Consider the following 20,727-nt stretch of genomic DNA (forward strand, 5'->3'; position numbering starts at 1 on the left):
TGTGGTACCGGGGAGTGCAGTTCAGCTGCACTCACTTAAACTCTGTTTGTTACGCATTTGTTCAAGGCCGTGGGTGTTTTCATTAACTTCTTCTTTTTGTCATGACTGATGCTACTCCATCTTTCCTGAGTTTACCGCAGCTTGATTTAAGAGGGCATGACTGGCTGCAGTTGAATGTTGAGGACCTCCCATGATGCACCTGCCCTCACTCTACTCTTTACTTTCCTTTACATATGACATTATTGTTGTTATCAACAATGTTTCTCTTTCTCAGCAAGTGTCCCTGCCCTGGTTTTACTGATGCTTGTTGTCCCCTTTCCTGTCTTCTCGATCCCGAGCCAGTCGAGGCAGATCCTTCCTGGTTCTAGTTCTACTGGGAGTTTTGTCTTTCTTTTGTTTCCTTTGCAAGGCAACTTTTGTTTTTAATTGGCTTTGTATGAATTGAACTAATTTGCAATTTAATGTTTGGTTTGATTGGATTATGATTGGATTATCTATCTATCTATCTATCTATCTATCTATCTATCTATCTATCTATCTATCTATCTATCTATCTATCTATCTATCTATCTATCTATCTATCTATCTATCTATCTATCTATCTATATAGTTATATCTATATCTAAAATAATTGACGTTAATCTGGCCCACTGAATCATCACCAGACTTCATTTTTAGGACTCACTTGTGAAATTGTAACACACGCCAAGAAAATGATTGCAGTATTTCCTTCTGAAAATTAGAACTTTAATAAAGATCGGACATTTTTACACAGCACATGTGCAGAACGATACAACACCATACAAGACGTGGACATATAATAATTGAACTACCAGCTGCATGAAAACAGACAGATACCAATGCATTCGGTGAAAAAAAAAGGTGTTCAGTAGTTTTCCGTTCCTGTACCCACAAACATAATAATGACACGCTATTATCAAAGAGCCCATAAAAGGTTGAGCTGACACCAAGCATGACGCACAATAACAACGCTGTAGACTCAGTGGCATCATCGAAGACACTATTAGGCTCGACAAGAGGATTTTTGACCTGATTTAGCATCAGTTTTGCAGCACTATGCAGAAGTTTCAAGTAATGTGTCCGCGAACTCAAATTTGTTATTTAACCTTTGTTATTTAAAATCTTAAAACCTTACTATGGAATTCACGGATGCTTAATTAGTTCAAAATGTCTTGCAGTGACAATTTCCCATCGGCAGAATAAAGTGGATGATTTGTTTACATGGGTACAAACACCCCGACAGGCACTTTCCGCCAAGGATAATTTTATGCAACAGAGACACAGCCTTTTAGAAATGAATCATTTGTTTACCAGCAAGTCTGATACAACGGTTAGGAATAATTATGAAAGAGTGGGTTCTGTAGAAGATCAGCAAGGTGTGTTATAACTCAGTCCAACTCCTGCATGAAGTGCATAAAGGTTGAATGAGCTGTCACACCGCTTTTGGGCGTGGTCACATAGTTGTCCTAATGCATGTTTCATACATTTAACACTAAGCTTGAAGATAAACTTTAAAACTAAGCCAAATGTTTGGATTCTTTGAGTAGACATATTTTGAACTTGACATAAATGTGGCAAAAGCTGGTAAAGTTACGAGTTAATGCATCAGAGCAGAGTAATATTCTGCAAGTGGGAGGAGTTTTCTCAGGAGATGGGACTTTTCCACTCATTTTTCATTTGTTCAGTAGTTTCAGACAAAGGAATGAAAGAGACTCTCAGAGACAAACACAAAGACAGCCACCTTGCATGAGGGACTCACCTCTTTTGTGACACAAGACATTAAACGTGTAAGATTACATCATGCAGGGTGAAAACGATGTAACTTTACTCATAGCAAGTGATGCTATCTTTTTTCGCCTTTCCTTTGTCTTTCATCATCTACTCCTGGCTTGCCATCGACTGCTTAATATTCTCACCGCTTTCTGCAGCTGTTTTCATCACCTTACCTTGACTCCAAACTCTAAAGCTGTCACAGCCCTTAATTAATTCCACTCCGACCCTCCTGCATACATGGAGGGATTTCAGTTCAACTCTCTGCCTTTCACATTTCGCCTTCAGCTTTCTGAAGCTGAAAAAGCCGAGAACAACAGATTGAATTCAGTCCAACTTGGCTGTCTCAAGAAAAGAAGCAAACAATGTTATTGTGTGTTTAAAGGGAAAAAAAAAGGAATTGTCTCCTCTGATCCCAACAGTTTAAATGAAAAATTCAACATTTCGGAAATTACTTTACAGAAACCATCATAATCCAATAGCTGCTGTGCTGGTAACTGTGTGACTGTGCTTCTACTGGCTGGCTAAACTTGGATTAAACAAATTTAAAGTACTACTGAACTCATGAAAAACAGTACTGAATAATCTGATGGGCACTGAGATGCATTTCAAATGTTAATTTTGTTGCAATTCAGATTAGCAAAGCAACTCTTCTCCTGCTTTGTCTTAGCCTAGCAACAACTTACTAAGCTAGGTAGTTGTTGTCAGCTACTGATGCGTTCATTTCTATTAAACATGCATTGGAAATGCAAGAAAGAGTTCCCGATATTGTTTTAATAATTTCCTTAAGGATTAGATAATGGCCTGTTAGCTATCTGTACATTATATCTTGTTCGCTAAATAGAGCTACGTCATTGCTAGCATATAGCAATGACGTAGCATATCTTTAGTCTGTAGCTAGCAGAAGATTCAGTTTATGGTGTGTAGTCTCAAGTCTACATTTGATGCTGTCATTTATAATTTTTTACAGCTAATCACTTGTTTCACTCAAAACTTAGAACAAGAATTATCCATTTTACAGGGGCAATCGTTCAACAGCTAGTCAGAACGGGTCAACAGAAGAGCAAATTATTTCCATCTGAACTAGCTTAAGACTCACAAACTCATCAAGGTCCGAGTGATGCTATATAGTGTATTCTGTACGTTCTACTTTTGCAGTAAAAAGGAGGTTTTACTATGCATCATTGCACCCATTTTGGCTGTCTAACATATCCTGCTGCTGATCAGCTGTGTCTTGAAACTGGTCTAACCTCAAAATGCCTACAACGAGACAGTAAAAATGAATGGAAAGCCTAGAGGACCATAAGCACTTAATGTCTTTTAGATCTTTGCAAAAGTAATGCTCAGCAGTACTTGAACCACTGTGAAATCTTTGAGGTTTGCGTATGGCTTCTATGGACCTCCTCTGAGTACCCCATGGCTTAGCTCCCCCGTCACAGCTTCTCCGAGCTGAGTAGTCTTAGTGTTGTCTGCTGCAGGTAAGACACTGGCTGCTCATAAGCCTACCTCACACAGCCCCATTTGAAAAAGATTTAAAAAATCCCTTTTAAGGATTAAATAATGACCTATTAGCTGTACATCACTGTCATTAGCTAACCACCACTTTAGCCCTTTTCACACAGTGGTCATGCCTTACTCATGCAAATAAGAAGCCCTTGTTAGGCTGCCTTTGTTTCTCAAATTTACACAGAAGAAACAGAAGTGGCTCAACACCACCTCATCTAAGTGAGAACATTGTTGTTGATCAGAGCAAAGTGTTCTGCAGTGCAGGCTTGACATTAAACATAGGCCATTTTGTTCTGCCTATGTTGCTGGCTCGGAGATGTGTCAATGGCTGATTAACTTCTGAACCCCCATTTTACCTCAAAATGTGCAATTACACAGGACACGATGCTTAGTGAAGGAGCGTCCGTACTTCCTTGAAATTAACTGTGTGAAAAGGGGTTAAGTCGTTGTTAGCATATTGTTAGCTTTCAGTCTGTGGCTAGCAGACAGAAGTTTACACGTTTGGCTCGTCTTCTAAAATGTACACTTGATGTGTTCTTTAAGTCTTCGAACTGGTTTGGTTGGAGAAAAGAGAAGAAAAATCACACTGTAATCTGGTGCAACTTGAATCTTACAACACTTAATCATAAGGCTCTTTTACTTTGAAGGACACCAAATGCAACTTTTTAATAGGATGCTTTAATCATACTTATGAGTAAATTTAATCTTATCTTTAATCTTCTGTTGCCAGTAAAATGATTTACTCTCCGCTGCATTGGATTCCTGATGTAACGGCGAGTAAATGATTCCGATGGAGACTGCATTGCAAAATTTTCCAGGAGACGTCCTCATTTGCATCAGCTGGATTGTTAGCGGTGTGGTGAAATAATTGCAAAGCCTCTCGGCACATCAAATAAATACATCAACCATTACTCTTTCTGCTTTTACACACCTGTCACCTCATACCTCAGTCATTTGTTTTAAACGTGGTAAATCAGTGTTAAAACTGGGAAGATGGAATCTTCTTTCAGATCTGTCCTCTATCAGTCACTGAGAGCTCCTATTGTGCTTACTACAAGGCTCCCCCGGGTCTTTTGTTGCTCCACCGTATGCTTCAATCCCGTTCTCGGACCAGGGGACCACACTTCCCTGGGTTACTCTGCCGCATCGAGCCGAGGTGGCCACCTGGCTAGATGACAGGACTCTGTCCCAAAGACCCACCTGGGACAGTTCTCCAACCAGTGCCTGGGATGAGTCAAAACCTCCACCCAGGGAGTCCTGGAGAGGAATGAGACAACTGTTAGATGATTGAATTATTCAAAAATAGGCATGTTAACTTCATATGTACACACTCTGCTTTAACTGCTTTTCTGCCAAAGGCAAGATGAATTTTGGTAAGATGTGAGAGTCAGTGAAAGGGGAGCAGGTTGCGAGTGAGCCAACAAAGCAGAGCAACCATATGGAAAGGGTTCTTCTGGCTCTGGATGATGGTTCCCTTGGCAGTCATCCTTGCTGCTTATGACCAACATATACACATTGCACTTTTATTTTAAGGTTTTTTGTGGAGTACACTGCTTGCCTTAATTATCTCTAATCAGTCAAAAAGTTCTTCTTCAGTCATTCTTCTTAAAAGCATGTCTTTTACTCACCTGCTCTTGCCCCAGGACAAGCACACCTCCAGGTCTGATGTGATGTCCGGCAGCCAGTCCTTGGCCCTCCCCCCTTAGCTTTCCCCCTTGGTAGGCCTGCCATGCTCCTCCCTTTTGGGTCCAGCTCACACAAATGTGTTGCCAGCTGCCTCGGGAAAGGTTCAGAGGCAGCTGTGCCACCTAGGAATTTGAGAGCAAAAGCGAAATTAGTCTGAAGCAGTTGTGCGGTTGTCCTGATTTCCACACATTTACAGAAGAAACGTGTCATCAGGGAAACGAGGGGTGAAATTGCATAAGCATGATACAAATGAGATGTAGCTGCATCGCAATATATTTGGGCTGTCTTTGATATCTTCATTTCTCTGAGTCTTCAAGGCCCAAATATCCTCTTCCCTAAAGACATTCTGCTACCTCCAAGTCGTCTATTAACATAATGATTTCACTGAAAGATACCAAAAGCCATAGCACGGCTCGACGTAATCCTGCAATGCCGTCAAGGTGGCACTTTAATCTTTAATTTAAACACATGAACAAGGCTATTTAGCTTGTCTGATAAATTGGTCTTTCCATTTGATGTTTTCTGCTCAATTTCATGCAAATGCGGAGCACTTTTTCCTCTTAGAAATGAGAAGTTCTAAATGAGGTTATAACCTAACACCCTTTCTAACGTACCCTACATAAGAAAGAATGGTGACCATATGATAGAAATAGATGGACATTTACAGTGGGTTTTAAACAGGGTATCACTGCAATTCATAATGATTGTGAATTACTGTTCAGTTTACATACTCTGCAGAAACATTGAGCTGTAATGCCATCAGTGAACAAGTAACAGTAGATTACTGTAATTTATCAGCATAAAACTGTCATCCATCAGATGCTAAAGCGTAATATGAAAATAATAAAGTTTGGTCATATTAATGATGATTTGAAAACCTAAGATTTAGAATCCTCATCACTAGACAAAGCAGTGGGATTCTGATGACTATGTTTCACCATCTGTTATTCTTCAGTTAAATACAGTAATGTAGTGTTGTTGACTGAATTACAATAAAGTGAGCTGTGAAATAGCGTGAAATTCCTGGCATATATCGGCCGCCTGTTATTTTACGCGGACATTCTTTCCAGTTCATATGAAATTAGCACCACAGATTGGGTGAGAACGTGTTTTAGGAAAGTTGAACACAAACACCTGTTTAAGGTTTTCCGTAACAAACCTAAACGTGACATTTTTGACAGGACTTTTCTCAAAAGTTCTGTGAAACAAGCACTCTTTATGATGTGCCTATTGAGAAATATACATTTCAAGTCTACGATTAGGGAGTAATTCAAAGAATGGGACGGTACAGACGATGCAGTGGATGTCCCGCAGCTGCAGGTTCATGCAGTACCTTGTCATTGATGAGCAGCTCAGCGGGAGTGTGCAGACCTTGCAGGAGCACCAGTTCGTTCGGCTGTTCAGGAACGGCGTAGGACAGAGGAGTGCCGATGCCGACCCCCGCGGGCCGCAGCCACAGACAGGCGGTGAAGGCCCGCAGCTTTGGGACAGAGTGTTTCACCAGAGCGAACATGTAGTTTGTCCGTGCTGGGAAGGACAGTCTGTAGCCCTCTGGGAAAGAATGCCCTGCAATACCGTTTGTATGTTTGCATGAATGAGGAGAAAAGTGAGACAAAATGCAAAGTTATGTTAGTTAAGTCATTTACAGTTATTTGGCAAAAGGAGAAAAAAGATCAAATAGATGTTCTGCTTGCATATTTTCATCCTCCTCACAGAAAATCTCGTCTGTTATCTTATATCAAGAAGAGCATGAATCTCACAGTCTTTCTGATGTGTTTTTTTTTTTTTTTCCTTTCAAGCATTATTTATTCATTATACGGAAACCTTGTGGCTTGATTTGATTAAAGGCAAATGAAAATTTAATCTCCAAGGTCATTTTCATGCCAGATTAATTCTCATCATTAGCGACTTACACCATTGTATTATAATCAGCTCCTCAAATCAGCACTTCAACCCTCATTTTGCTCTTCTTTATCTTTACAGCTTGATATACGCATTCAAAAATGTCCACACATACGTTACCTTCCTCCAGGCCCGATATTCGGTGATGTAGTTTACTGATGCCCTGATCGATTTCCTGTCTGTGTTTCTCTGTTTCCAGCCTCAGGGCTTTTCTCTCTTTCTCCAGCAGCTCCACCTTCCTCCCAAGCTCCCCCTCCAAGTCCTCAATCCTCCAGGGTGTGTCAGCATCAGCTCTGTGCCCAGGACCAGCTGACCTTTCTGGGCCCCCAGACAAGTCGCCTTCCCTCGGCACCTCTGAGATGTTGGTGTCTGTCCGGTTGTGGGGAAATGGGCCGATGTCTGACTGCAGAGGAGCGAGACAGTGGACGAAAACTGGATCAGAATTTGGCCGAGACTCTTCAGTCAGCGGCTTTAGGAGTTTTTTTTCCATGTTAACAGCAGAAACTGAGCATGGTATGACACATCATCAATTATCAGCCATAGATTTTGAGAGATTCTGAGTTGAATGTATATGTACAGCAAGGTTCTAGGAGCCTAATAACATGACATTACGCCTCAGGTTAGACAAATAAATGGATTGATTTATGGTTTGACTTTATGGTTTAGTTAATGTCTTTTCGTTAAAGTAATATGTTTTGGGAACTGTATGTTTACCTCCACAGTTAACTGGAGCTACGGTTATTGCTCGACTTGGCCATTTGATTGAACTAATGTACTTTTTCCAGTAAGCAAGCATGGGAGGGTAATAGATTTATTGACTGAAGTGTGTCCAACTCTGCTATGACAAGAAGCGATTTGCCCCCTCTCAGCTTGTCTTTTTCCAATTGACCTACATGCCACAGACCAAAACTCTTGACAAACCCTTTTGCCAAAGGGAAATTTGGACATGAAGCCATGTTGTCATGTTGTCAATGCTGTTGGCTGACGGCTTTGCTTTGCGGTAAGACGTATTGCATCACTTCCTGTTGCTTTGTGTGTGTGCACTGTGACAGTTCTCGCTCCTCTTGAACTACTAATAATCACCTTATTTCTCCCTATAATTTACACATCTTGCATAGTTAACTCTATCCCATACTTGTTATATTCTAACGCTCACTCTTACAGATCTTTAGTTTTTATTTTTCACTTTTTAGCGGTGTGTCTGGTTCTCTAGCTTAGCATGGCTACCAGTTCTCTTCCTCTATCTCCTGCTTTCACCTGCTCCGTGTGTCAGATGTTTAGTTACTCCTCTGCCTCCTTTAGTGGTAATGGTACATGTAACAAATGTAGTCTTTTTGTAGTTTTGGAGGCAAGGTTATCTGAATTGGAAGCTCGGCTCTGCACTGTTGAAAACCACCCGCTAGCGAGCCAGGCCCCTTTAGTCAGTGCGGAGCCACCTAGCGTAGCTAACTCTGTTAGTCGTCCCCGAGCAGATCCCGAGCAGCCGGGACTTAAGAGTGGCTGGGTTGACTGTCAGGAAGAGGAGTCATAGTCCTAAAGTCAAGCCCGTGGTTCACCATCAACCTGTCCACGTTTATAATAGATTTTCTCCACTCAGCGACACACCCGCTGAGGACAAAACCCTGGTACTTGGCAGCTCTATAGTCAGAAACGTGGCATTAGCGACACCAGCGACCATAGTCAAATGCATTCCAGGGGCCAGAGCGGGCGACATAGAATCCTATTTAAAACTGCTGGGTAAGGATAAGCGTAAATACGGTAAAATAGTTATTCACGTCGGCGGTAAGGACACCCGGTTACGCCAATCGGAGGTCACTAAAATTAATGTTGCATCGGTGTGTAATTTTGCCAAAACAATGTCGGACTCCGTAGTTTTCTCTGGACCCCTGCCAAATCTGACCAGTGATGACATGTTTAGCCGCATGTCCTCATTCAATCGCTGGTTGTCTAGATGGTGTCCAGCAAACAACGTGGGCTACATAGATAATTGGCAATCTTTCTGGAGTAAACCTGGTCTGATGAGGAGAGACGGCATCCATCAAACTTTGGAAGGAGCTCTTCTAATTTCTAGAAATATGGACGAATTTATTAGTCATCCAAAAACATGACATCCCAGGGTTGAGACCAGGATGCAGAGTTGTAGTCTTACACACTTCTCTGCGGCTTCCCACCTGATGCTGCCCCCCCCCCCAATCAAAAAACACAAAAGGAGCAAATCCTCTTGTGCAAAAAAAATTTAAAACAAAAACTTTAACTGAACAAAAACATCAAACTATTAAATGTGGTTTGCTGAATATTAGATCTCTCCCTTCGAAGTCTCTGCTAGTGAATGATTTGATCTGTGATCATCATATTGATATATTTTGTCTTACAGAAACCTGGCTGCAGCAGGAGGATCATGTTAGCATTAATGAATCAACTCCCTCTGACTATTTAAATGTTCATGTTCCTAGAACCACAGGCAGAGGAGGAGGAGTGGCAGCTATCTTCAGATCAGGGTTACTAATCAGTCCTAGACCCAAGATTAGTTTTAGCTCTTTTGAATCTCTGATTCTCAGTTTTTCCCACCCAAAGTGGAAATCACAAAAACCTCTTGTGTTTGTTGTTGTGTATCGTCCACCTGGCCCTTATTCTGAGTTTCTGTCTGAGTTTTTATCCCAGTTAGTGCTGAGTACAGATAAAGTCATTGTAGTGGGTGACTTTAATATTCATGTAGATGTTGAAAATGACAGCCTAAATATTAACTTTAATTCTATATTAGACTCTATTGGATTTTCTCAAAGTGTTCACAGACCTACTCACTGCCTTAATCATACCCTTGACCTTGTGCTGACTTATGGCATTGAGAGTGAACAGTTAACAGTGTTCCCTCATAACCCTGTCTTGTCTGACCATTTTTTAATAACTTTTGAATTTACATTACTTGACTACACGGTTTCTGAGAAGAATTCTACATATAGAAGGTGTCTGTCAGAGAATGCTGTAACCAGATTTAAAGAGTTGATTTCATCATCCTTTTCTTCACTGCCATGTGCTGATATGACAGAGGATGGCTACCTAAATTTTACTCCAGTAGAACTTGACTCTCTTGTTGACAGCACTATAGCTTCAATGCGTACAACACTGGACAATGTTGCCCCTCTGAAAAGGAAGGTAATCAGTCAGAAGAGGTTGGCTCCTTGGTATAATTCACAGCTGCGTGCGTTAAAGCAGACTGCAAGAAAGCTGGAGAGACAGTGGCGTTCCTCTAATTTAGAAGAGTCTCAATTAGTCTGGAAAGATAGTTTAATAACGTATAAGAAAGCACTTCGTAAAGCTAGAACTGCTTATTATTCATTATTGATAGAAGAGAATAAGAATAATCCCAGGTTTCTTTTCAGCACTGTTGCCAGGCTGACAAAGAGTCCGAGCTCTGTTGAGCCATGTATTCCTTTAACTCTCAGCAGTGATGATTTCATGAGATTCTTCATCAATAAAATTGTTTCTATCAGAGAGAAGATTAATGGAATCCTTCCCATTATTATCACTGATTTATCATCAAGTAGAGCAGCTTTAGAAGTATCTTTCGAACCTGAATTGTATTTAGACAGCTTCTGTCCAGTTGATCTTTCTGAGCTAACAACAGCAATAGTCTCTTGAATTGAATTGAAATTGGGACCATGTTGATTTAAATCTTTCACCTGACACAGCACGAATAAAGTCTCTTCATTTATCCAAAAATGAATGCATCCTGCCATCCTGTTGTCAGGAATTCTCTGTTGTTACTGTCTTCTTCTTCTTATGAATACTGGCTTATTTCTGCTATTTCTGGGTCAGAGCCTGGAAAGGAACTGGGGAGCACACACTGAGAGCCTTGGAGTTAGTCCAGCCTTAAGGTTTAGTAGGACTTCAGTTGGAGAAAGATATTTACTAGTATTTCAAAAGTCTAGTGTTAGTTGACAATAGTTTGATTCCTTTCTAACATCATGTAAATGTACTGACTGTAAAAGCAAGAAACATTCTATGCAGTTTTCATGTGAAGCTGAGCAAACTAGGAGTCAGCCTCACAACGAACAGACAGATGAGGGAGTCTGATCATCTCAGTGCGTCTCTGTAAATGTTTTCCTCTCAAATTCCACGTTTTTTTTAATCCGTAATATTGCACCTCACAGTTTACCACAGCTTGATTTCTCTGTTGAGCACTGCACTAGCACACCTCTGCCTGAGCACTGCCTGAAAATGGCTCCATATGTACTATTTAGAGTTTTATGTCTGTGTAAGAGAAGAAAACAGAACATTGACAAGGCATGACTTTAAGAGGCTGTGCACTTTAACTCATTTGCTGTTATGGAGAATTGAATGTCTATATCCAGTTCCTAATTACAACAAACTCCCTCCAAATCTAAAGGGATTTCTTTTCTCAATAAGTATAAATCATAACAAAGGCTGCCAAGAGAATTAACCTATTCAGTCAGCAACAAATCGTTAAGTTCCGGTACATAATGATGTACCTGCAAACCACGAGGGAGAGAACATGGGAAATTGATTTCCCACAGATTCTGCAATTCTTCTAAAACCCACCGGTTTCAGTGTATTAACCAAGCTAATTGTTTTTACTGTACACAGTCGAGATATAGAGAAAACACAAAGGAATACTGAAAATAATTACACACACTTTACTCAATGCATATGAGCCACCCAGTGTACACCTTTCTACTTGGGCAGGGATAGAAATCAACCATGGTTAGAGCTAAAAACACTGACACAGTCTTAACATGTAGTTGCTCTCATGACCACCACAGGTCACACTTTAAAATATCATTAAAGGTCTATCTGCCCTCGTGAACAGATAACTCAAGGAAAGACAATCTCCGAAAAACTGCCTATTAAATGCCTTTTTTCAGCATGTTTTTCACCCATCACTCTCTTTTCTCTTATCAGAAAGTCGGGATATATAGTGATCTTAAAATATAACATTTAGGATTAGTGTATTGTCATGTAGTCATTGTCACACGAAATCCACGAAATTACTCGTCCGTATTTGACCCATCCAGGTTTGCACCTGTTGAACACACACATGCACAGGGTCACACAGCCATGGAGACAGAAGCCATATAAGCATATTTGCTTTATAAAAAATTACTTCAAAATAACACATAAGCATCCCCTAAATGTGGATTATACTCCAGCATTACGACTGTTTTGTGTTAAGAAAGAAAGATATTTTGTTGAAAACAGTGATGCATGATGTTCATCAATTGTTTTTATTTCTAAATAGCATCTTAAGCAAATATTGACAATGCCTCAGTTGGACATTTGGAGTGAGAATGTGTCTAAAGGCTATTATTCTCGCTTATGAAAATCTGTATTCTGCACAAGCTCTCTGTTAGATTCCTGTGTGTGAAACACAGTCTCAGACCAGAGTGTGTAATAGATACATTTGTTCACGGCACTAAACGTGGCAGTTTCACCATTAGGGCTCAGAAATAGCATAATTAAAAAAATGGTCACATACCTCTGTCTGTAACAGAGCTACATCTCGCTTTGTGTGACACACGTTCGAAAAATTATTGGAAAATTGCTGCATTTTTGAGGCTCTAAGATGCTACATGCCTGTGTTTTTTCCAATTTTTTAACATGCTTATGTTTCATCTGAACAAGCCTTTGTACAGTCCACAAAGGGCTTTTCTAGTATAACTGACCACTCAAAGCGCTTCAACACTACATGCCACATTCACCCATTCACTCACACTCATTCAACACATCTTAAGTCAATAACTATGTGCGTTATACTCATTCACACACATTCGTACTCTGACGGATGCATTGGTAGGTGTCTTATCATTGTCTTGCACAAGGATGCTTCAACATGTGGCCCGGGGAAGCCAGAGTTGATCCACTGACCTTCCAAATTGGGGGGCGACTGCTCTTCCTCCTGAGCTACAGCTGCCTCAAACCCACAAAGCCTTTGTAAGGGTTTACAAAGGGTCACGTAAAGGGTCACACGGTCACGTAAATTACCTATTGCTGATTAGCTGTGAGATCACCTGTAAATGTACCCTTTGTAAAGGTTTATGGGGTTTTTCTTTGAGTTATGGGAGTTTTTATGTTTCACTGAGCCATTTTCTGGTTATTATATTGTGGTGTTGAGCTGGGACCTTATTCTTTCTGCAGTATGTGTGAGCTGTCAGTCCTGTGTTAGATTCTGGTTTATGTTGTGGTCATTTGTATGATTTGCTGTCATATTTGGTCGCATGCTTCAGTTATGTCTTTAAATGTAGTTTGCTCTCATGGTATTGCATCACGTGAGTTTGTATTTTTTGTGTTTTAGTTTCAAGTGTTTTTATTCTTGGCTCAGTTTAGTTTTTCACCAGGTTTCTGTTGCTAATTAACACAATGAGAGATCATGGATGTTCAGCTCAGGCTTGTGCCCCTTGTCCTCTACACATGAAGAAAAAATAATTGTTTCTTTTTTTTTAAAGACATTTAAATTATATTGACAAAAGGCAGTAAATTTGAAGATTTTGTGCCCATTTTTGCAACTCAGTAACTCAGCCTTTCAATGTTACTTTTGGAACAAAACTCTAAATCTACAATCACATGTTGAAATCACCTTTTTGAAACAATGTTTTTTTTTATTTAATTATTCGTTTTTCTTTCTATCTTTTCCCATCTGAACCTTTTTGTTGTGTATGGTGAAGGCCTGACATGCAGAATGATTGAGAATTGACAAATTCAACAAAACAGATTTATTGTCATGTAAATACACGAAAATACTCCGCTGAATTTAACCCATCCAGGTTGGCACCTGTTGAACACACACATGCCGTGGGTCACAGATGCCATATACACTGGAGCATGGATGCTCAAGGGCACCTCGGCCATGGCAAGGAGGTGGACTGCCACCCCTCGAGCTGTCAGTTCACCAATCTTTTAAGTGGTGAGAATGGGAATCATCTCCACAAACCTTCCGGTTATCGGACAACCCACTCTAACCACTAAGCCACCGCCGCCGTGATACTTGTCGAGCATGTTTTAAACAGATAACGGCCACACTGCTGCAAACCCACATCACAGCTCAGTGTTCAGTTTCTTGTTGAAACGTGGTCGTATTTTCCTCAAGTCCTCAAAAACATCTTCCACATTGTTCCTTAACGTTTTCCATCAAGATCAAGTGAAAATGTTTCGGAGAAAACTACGGGAGATCATTTTCTTCCAACTATTTGAGCAAATGCCACCTCTCTGGGATGGTCTATTAAAGTCATTGGTCATTTTTTGCCTGTGTCTGGAACATATATATCTATATTTTTTAGTTGTTACTGGCTTAAAATGTATATATTCCACATAAAGTGGAATATCGATACAGTGCCCCATTACAACAACATTCGGCAACCAGAGTGAAGCAGTCGACATTTTGATATCGGACAAAGAGACATAAGCAGAAATATGATTCTTAATATTTATTTATGTTTAGAATCATGATTTTTACATTTTTGTATGAAAAATAATTCATAAACAAATATATTAACAAATAGTAATAATATATTACAAAATAATTATATTATTAGAAATATGATTCTTATCATTTGTATACGGTTTAGAATAATTTTGTTTTAAAATATTTATATTTAAATAATTTATATAAAAATACAATAATAAATAAAAATATAAATATTATAAAAATAATTCAATTACTAGTATAAAAATAATGATAATATCAATAAATAATAGAAATAGAAAGTTGTGTATAGTAATCTATACATAATACGGTGTATAAATGGGTGGATTCATATATAACAAAAATGGTGAAGGTTCCTCAGATGAATAAAAGGGAGAATAGGTCCCATGTACATAAAAATCTGAGGAATAATCAACTGCTGGTGAAGTATAGATTCCCAAAGTTAAGGGATCTTCAGGCAGTTGGAGGGACGGTACTGAATATCCGAGGGGTTCAGGGTCATAGAAGGTAGGGTCAGAGGACAGTTGCAGGGATGAATAAGCATCATGTTCACTGTAATCAGGATAGTAAAATGGCTGAGACCATTGAAAATATGTGCATGAAGTGTCGGTGGAGAGATGGAGGGATGTTTGATCTTCATATGCTGCAAATTGGTCTTCTTGAAAAGTGCACATTGGTGGATGAAGAACATCCTCCATTTCCTTTGTCTTTTCCTCAAACTCTCTTTTGTCCTCGTCCAGCTGCTTTATCTCCAGCTCCAGAGCTTTTCTGTCTTTCCGCAGTTGTGTCTTCTCCAGTTCAAAGCTCCTCTTCTCTTCCTCTACTTCTCTTTTTTCCTCCTCCACTTTTGCTCTCTCCTCCTCTAAATCCCTCTTTTCTGCATCCAGATTTTGCTTTTGACATCTCATCTCTCTCTTTAGCTCTTCCAGGGTTTCACTCTCTTTCTTCAACTTTAAGGTGGCCTCTTCTAGTCTTTGCAAAGCCTGCCCGTGTTGTCTTTTATCCTCCTCCATCTTTTTCTTCTCGTCTTTTACTTCCCTCCACACCTCTTCTAAATCTTTCTTCAGTGATGCCAGATCTGCTCTTTCTTTTTCCAGCTCAGCGACGGTCTCTTGCACTCTTCTGGTTTCGTCCAGCATCTCTTTTCTTGCCTTCTGAAACTCAAGCTTAATTTTCATCTGTTCGTCGTCCAGTCTTTTCTGTGTGTCCCACACCTTCCTCTTTTTCACGTCCATCTTGGTCTTTTCTTCCTGGAGGTACTTTCTTTCCTCTTCCACGGTTTTCATGCCATCCCTGAGCATGGAGACTTCCAATACGAGTTGTTTTTCAGTATGGACTTTGTATTCGATGATCTGACTGAGCTGTTTCTTGTCAGCCTTCAGATCCACGATGTGACGCCTCAAACCACCGATGAATTCTCTGAGGTTTTGATTTTGCACCTCTAAGGCTTCATTGGCTCTTTGGGTGTCATTGAGCTTCTTAACAATGTTTTGAACACCCTGGGTAGGGATGTTCACACGTTCCCAGCTGTTTTGCAGTGACATTGCAATAAACAGTTGAGTAAGCTTTGTTAGATTTAAGCTTTTGGTGGAAACCTTTTGCTGCTTGTATTAAAGCAGTTTCCTTTAAGATTTTGTTGAGTGTCTTTTAAGACTTGTTGTTTACTGTCATAGACTGTATTTCTCTGGCTGTAATTCTCCAGTTGATCGTACTTGTCTGCACTTGGCTGAAGTCGATAAATTCTGGTCCTGCTTGGAATTGTAATACCCTGCAATTCTGGAGTGACATCATCAAAGGAACATTCCGTCATCAAGCTCCACCCACAAAGAAGTGCTTTTAAAGTGCCCCGCCCCCCACCTACATGCCCCTCCCACATACAAGACACCAATAATAAACAAATAGTAGTAATAAAAAAATAATAATTGTAATGAACATATATATTAATAGTATAAAGTTATATATAGTAATATTATAATTACTGTTATACCAGTTAGATGGCAGAGGCTGGCCAGAAAGAGGACGGGTCAGAGAGTTATTCATGGCTGACTCCTTACATTAGAGTCATGAACACAGAGCTACTTTTTAATGTTCTTTTACTGTGCGACCCAGTAATCTGCAACTTTGGGATAGCGCAGACTTGTTCCTTTTTATTACTGATTTGCCAGTTGAGTTGTTTCCAGAGCACTAAATCTGATATGGCATGGAGCAGAAACAGCCTGCATGCCACGGTTTCAGTTTTATTTGATCTTCAAAGAGTTCTCTCTCATTTCAAATAGATTTTCATCCCCTTTTTTGCATAGACTCGAAACAACTAGATGTCTTTCTTCTCGTTTCTTTTGCTCCTCGTGCTTGTTCCTCACCTGATTTGTGTTTTCTGTTCTATTAATGCAATCCACACCTGGTTGTGTTCAGTCATTACTCACTTTGCATACACACTCATTGGTTTCTGTTGTTCTCAGCCAGTTCTTTCTTATCTTTCCAGCCCATTATCCTTTGCTTAAACTAAATTCTTTGTTTGTGCCTTCTGCCTTGGACTTACCTGTCGCTCAGTCTTGGATTTTTTTTACACTCACTCTGTTTTTGAATGCTGTATTTTGCCTGTTTCCTGTCTGAGTTTTCCTTCATGATCTGTGATTGACTTTTGCCCCGTTTAAAATGGCTCATGGTGAATAAATGAGGTGTGTATGCATGTGTGTGTTAGCTGTGCATGGACATATGAGTGAACTACTGGTGTGTGACACTATTTCTCCCCATGCACCATTCCCATTTTTCATGTGCAGCTGCAAAGCAAACCACCAGAGCATAGCAATACGCCACTCTCATCAGGTAGATGGGCCGAGGGAAGAAAGTGGGCAGACAGAGCTGGCGGGCGAGGTGAAAGGATGAGATAAACAGAGAATGAGAAAGATGAGGGATGTGTGTGGAGACGGAAACAGAGAGGATTGACGGCATCGGCCACAGACAAATTACTGGGGGAGAGAAGGGAGGCAGACAGAATGACACTTGAATCTGTGCGGAGAGACTCGTGGTACCATGACAGGGTTAAAATAGATGGAGATTTAGAGAAATGTGAAGAAGAGGAGGAAGGGAAAAATTAGCTGAGCTGGTGGCAGACAGAGCAGTGGCAACAGTGTTAGAAAAATGAAATAACAGTGTAAAAAATCATATGAAAGCATGAATACTCTGAGTAATGTTTGATAATAACAATAATTAAGTATTATTTGTAGAGCACTTTTATTTACAATTTTACAAAGTGCCTTATAAGAAGGGATGAGGTGAGTCACAGTCCAATGGATTTTCACAAAAATACAATAATAAAATATGTGATGAATGTATCAAACATTAGCTAAAGGGTTCCTGTAAGAGGAAAACTACAGACTTGGTGTGTCTGACGGTGGGAAAAGAGTTCCATATCTCAAAAAAGTTAGAAGGGCAGTATCTGTGGATGTCGGTGGTAAAGAGGACACATGCCAGGCCCATTAGTCTGAGATGTATTTTGAGACAAGGCCATTTAAGGCTTTGAAGGTGTGCTGTAAGATTTTAGAACAAATATGAAATCTAAGAGCGAACCAGCTGAAGGATGTGATGTGTTTTTGCCTTTTTATCTCAAAGGGGAAGCTGAGCTGACAATAAAGTTGACTTTAACATATAAGGCAGAAAAAGACTGTTGTTCATTTGTTGATTATGCTCAGTGAATATAGCTCCTGGTTTTCAGTTGTGCTTTGTCAGATCCTTTCGACTCCTTCTCTCTCTGCCAAGTATTCAGTCCTAGTTATCCGATCTTTTGTTTGTTAGCTTATGGCTTTCCAGCTTATATTTACATCTCGGACCTCAAAATGCTGACCTTCATGCCCATTAAATACGAACAGTCGAAATGCGACCGCTTCAAGAAATGCTGTGACACAGTGTTTTTCTATGAAGCTATTTCCATGTTCAGTAGCACAAAAAATGAACTTATGTGGACACGAATCAATTAATTAATTGACGTGACTATTTCTGACCACATCCGAGAAGAAAACTGGGAATGTTTGACCCGATCATCACACAACGTGCTGCTGAAGTAGGCCAAGTAGCTCCTGTTCATGGAAACATGGCTGACAGCTGACTTGGATTGCAAAAGGAACAAAACAATGTACGTGAATGAGGTAAAAAAAAAACAACAACATCCTGCTGACTGCTTAGCTTTGATGTTGTGAGATCAGTGAAAACCTTTCGTGTGTAAGCCATCACAGGGGAGTTAACTAATTCCTAAAAAGTGCAAAACTCTGATATCACTTTCCTGTTTGTGGCAGTGGCGATACAGAAAATGGATCAAACAAAAGAAATGACCCCCCAACACACTCATGTCCCACATAAAAGTGAGTGAGGACTACAACGCTGCAGAGGAGCACATTCACTCTGTGCTCTCAACAACAAATATAGGCTCCTCATACATTATGCATGATATTTCTTTAGCCAAAAATGGGGTTGTACATCATCTGATTCTGGTCAAGCAGAGCATGTTTCATACTCTGCTGTACCCCATCCCCCCTCTCTCCTCGCCTCTCTCTCTCTCTCCTCCCCTGTCTCCCTGCCTCATTCCTCAACTTCACTGCATCTCTCTTTGAATTTGACATTTCATTCTCTTTTCCTGGCACCAGGGAACTGGCAACCTTTCCAACGCAATGAGTTCACATATAAACAGAGACATCATCACTGATTGACATTTTAAAATGTGACTTGAATATAGGTGGCGATGACCTTAATCTGAATCACATCAGCCATAAATTGATTGGGAATTGTAAGTAGCCCAAAGAGAGAAGTGAAGATTTTCATTTCTCATTCAGAAATGAAAATCTTTGGCGCTCATAAACTACTCATGTCAAGAAAACCAAACGGTTTTAGGGGAAGGGGACAAATTCACGGATGTTAATTCTAATAAGGTTTTACTACAGCAAAGAAAAAGACCCACTCCTGATGAATCTAATGTTATTTAGGACTCCAAGCTCCTGTTATGTTATAATGGACTAATGAGAATGCTTGAGATTAATAAAACCTGTAATTGTTGCACAGTTGTTTGCAGAGATTAGATTATGTGGTTATTTTCTTTCTTTTTTTCACTCTCTTACCTCCAGTCTCTCGATGCGGTCTTTCAGCTGAGTGATAGCCTGCTCCAGTTCATCCACAACTCTAACGGTGAGCAGATGGACACCTTCGGGCGCCGAATCCGGGCTGTCCCGCACCATGATCCGCTCCAGATTCGTGTCCTCCGCACTTTTGCCTCCTCTCAGCCCTGCAGCGTCCCCGCGTCTGTCCGCGCCGCTGCTTCTGCCGCCCAGTCCTTTCTCACACTCCGATAGTTTCCCCGTCAGCTCTCTGATGGTCCGCTGGTCGGTTAATATTTGATCCTTTTGCTGCAGAACCGTCTGCCGGAGCTCCTCCGCGGTGGTGCGGAGGTAACCCCAATCTTCCCCCGCGTAGAGCGACGGGTCATCCGCTTGCTGTTGAAAGTTTCTCGGGTTGCACTCTCCGGCGGGGATCGGGGTGCAGATGAGTCGACTGACCGTCGGGTCGTGTCCAGTGAGTCCAGTGACCCCATCCAGCCCACTGAGCCCGACGTTGAAAGTAGGCGCCTCTGAATCTGGCGTTTCAGAACCATGGAAAGCGCCCAGAGATCCGACCCGGGCCACAGAGCCCCCCGCAGCGGGGGTCTGCGCCGCCGCGTCCGGATACAGCGAGTGGTTGTCGGTTGAGGGCTGCTGTTGTGCCGCCGCAGCCTTGGAGGATCCGGTGTGGACAGCCGCGATGATGCAGATAACCGCTCCGATGAAGGCCACCATCCCGGCGGCCAAGATAATAACAATGAACTTCAGGGTGGCGGCGGGGGCGATCGATTATTAGAAAAATCTAATAACAGTCTAACACTCTTGATCTAGAAGAAACTAAAAAGCTCCCCAAAGTATCAAATTATTGATCAAAATATTGATCAGCATCTAAATTTGGAGGGGGAGTGGGGGTAGCTCCTCACTTTTCTTGCTCCATGCGCGAGCAATCGATGAAAAAATGAGAGTTCCGCAACATAATTGAGTGATCATTGAGACAACACAAAACATCAGGAGCAGAGGGAAGGCGCCACACGTCCTCCCGCTGTTCAGCGCGCATGTCCGCGTATTCAGGCAAAATCCATCTTATTAATACTGAGTCGGAGTGGGAGGGGTGAGGGCGTAAAAAAAACGCTGTTCAGGACTGCTCCTTCCAGTGTGACATCCAACACATTTTATCCCCCTTCTACTCCACAGGAGCTAACTTGTTTTTATGGAACCTTTGCGCTGTCTTCCGGCACAGCAAAACGCATCAGATTTTATGTTGCTGCAGGTGCTGAGAAGGCATTTTGAAGTAAAACAGGAAGATATTCGTCTTTTTTT

The 20,727-nt window shown here is 40.9% G+C and overlaps 2 protein-coding genes across 2 annotated transcripts; both read right to left on the minus strand.

The window, feature by feature from the left end:
- Window positions 1-725: 725 nt before the first annotated feature.
- On the minus strand, window positions 726-20,476 carry nptxra (neuronal pentraxin receptor a). Its single transcript, XM_072369254.1, has 5 exons — window positions 19,432-20,476; window positions 7,006-7,288; window positions 6,317-6,549; window positions 4,926-5,105; window positions 726-4,554 (listed from the first exon to the last, which is right to left on the minus strand). Exons 1-5 carry the CDS (start codon window positions 20,140-20,142, stop codon window positions 4,324-4,326), a joined length of 1,638 nt encoding a protein of 545 aa, XP_072225355.1. The 5' UTR covers window positions 20,143-20,476; the 3' UTR covers window positions 726-4,323.
- Window positions 14,620-15,960, minus strand: LOC140273099 (uncharacterized). The gene has a single exon (XM_072368620.1). The coding sequence runs from the start codon at window positions 15,865-15,867 to the stop codon at window positions 14,620-14,622; it is 1,248 nt and encodes a 415-aa protein (XP_072224721.1). The 5' UTR covers window positions 15,868-15,960.
- Window positions 20,477-20,727: the final 251 nt, after the last annotated feature.

Source organism: Leuresthes tenuis, unplaced genomic scaffold (assembly GCF_036924035.1).
Source record: "Leuresthes tenuis unplaced genomic scaffold, fLeuTen1.0.hap1 SCAF_17, whole genome shotgun sequence".
Lineage (NCBI taxonomy): Eukaryota > Metazoa > Chordata > Actinopteri > Atheriniformes > Atherinopsidae > Leuresthes > Leuresthes tenuis.

Bases quoted from the DNA above. Each gene is read 5' to 3' on its own strand.
- LOC140273099 (XM_072368620.1), bottom strand. From the start codon at position 15,867: ATGTCACTGCAAAACAGCTGGGAACGTGTGAACATCCCTACCCAGGGT.
- nptxra (XM_072369254.1), bottom strand. From the start codon at position 20,142: ATGGTGGCCTTCATCGGAGCGGTTATCTGCATCATCGCGGCTGTCCAC. The intron at 6,550-7,005 runs GTAACGTATGTG...ACGGTATTGCAG, and splicing joins AATATCGGGCCTGGAGGAAG to GGCATTCTTTCCCAGAGGGC. The intron at 5,106-6,316 runs GTACTGCATGAA...TCAAATTCCTAG, and splicing joins AGCTGCTCATCAATGACAAG to GTGGCACAGCTGCCTCTGAA.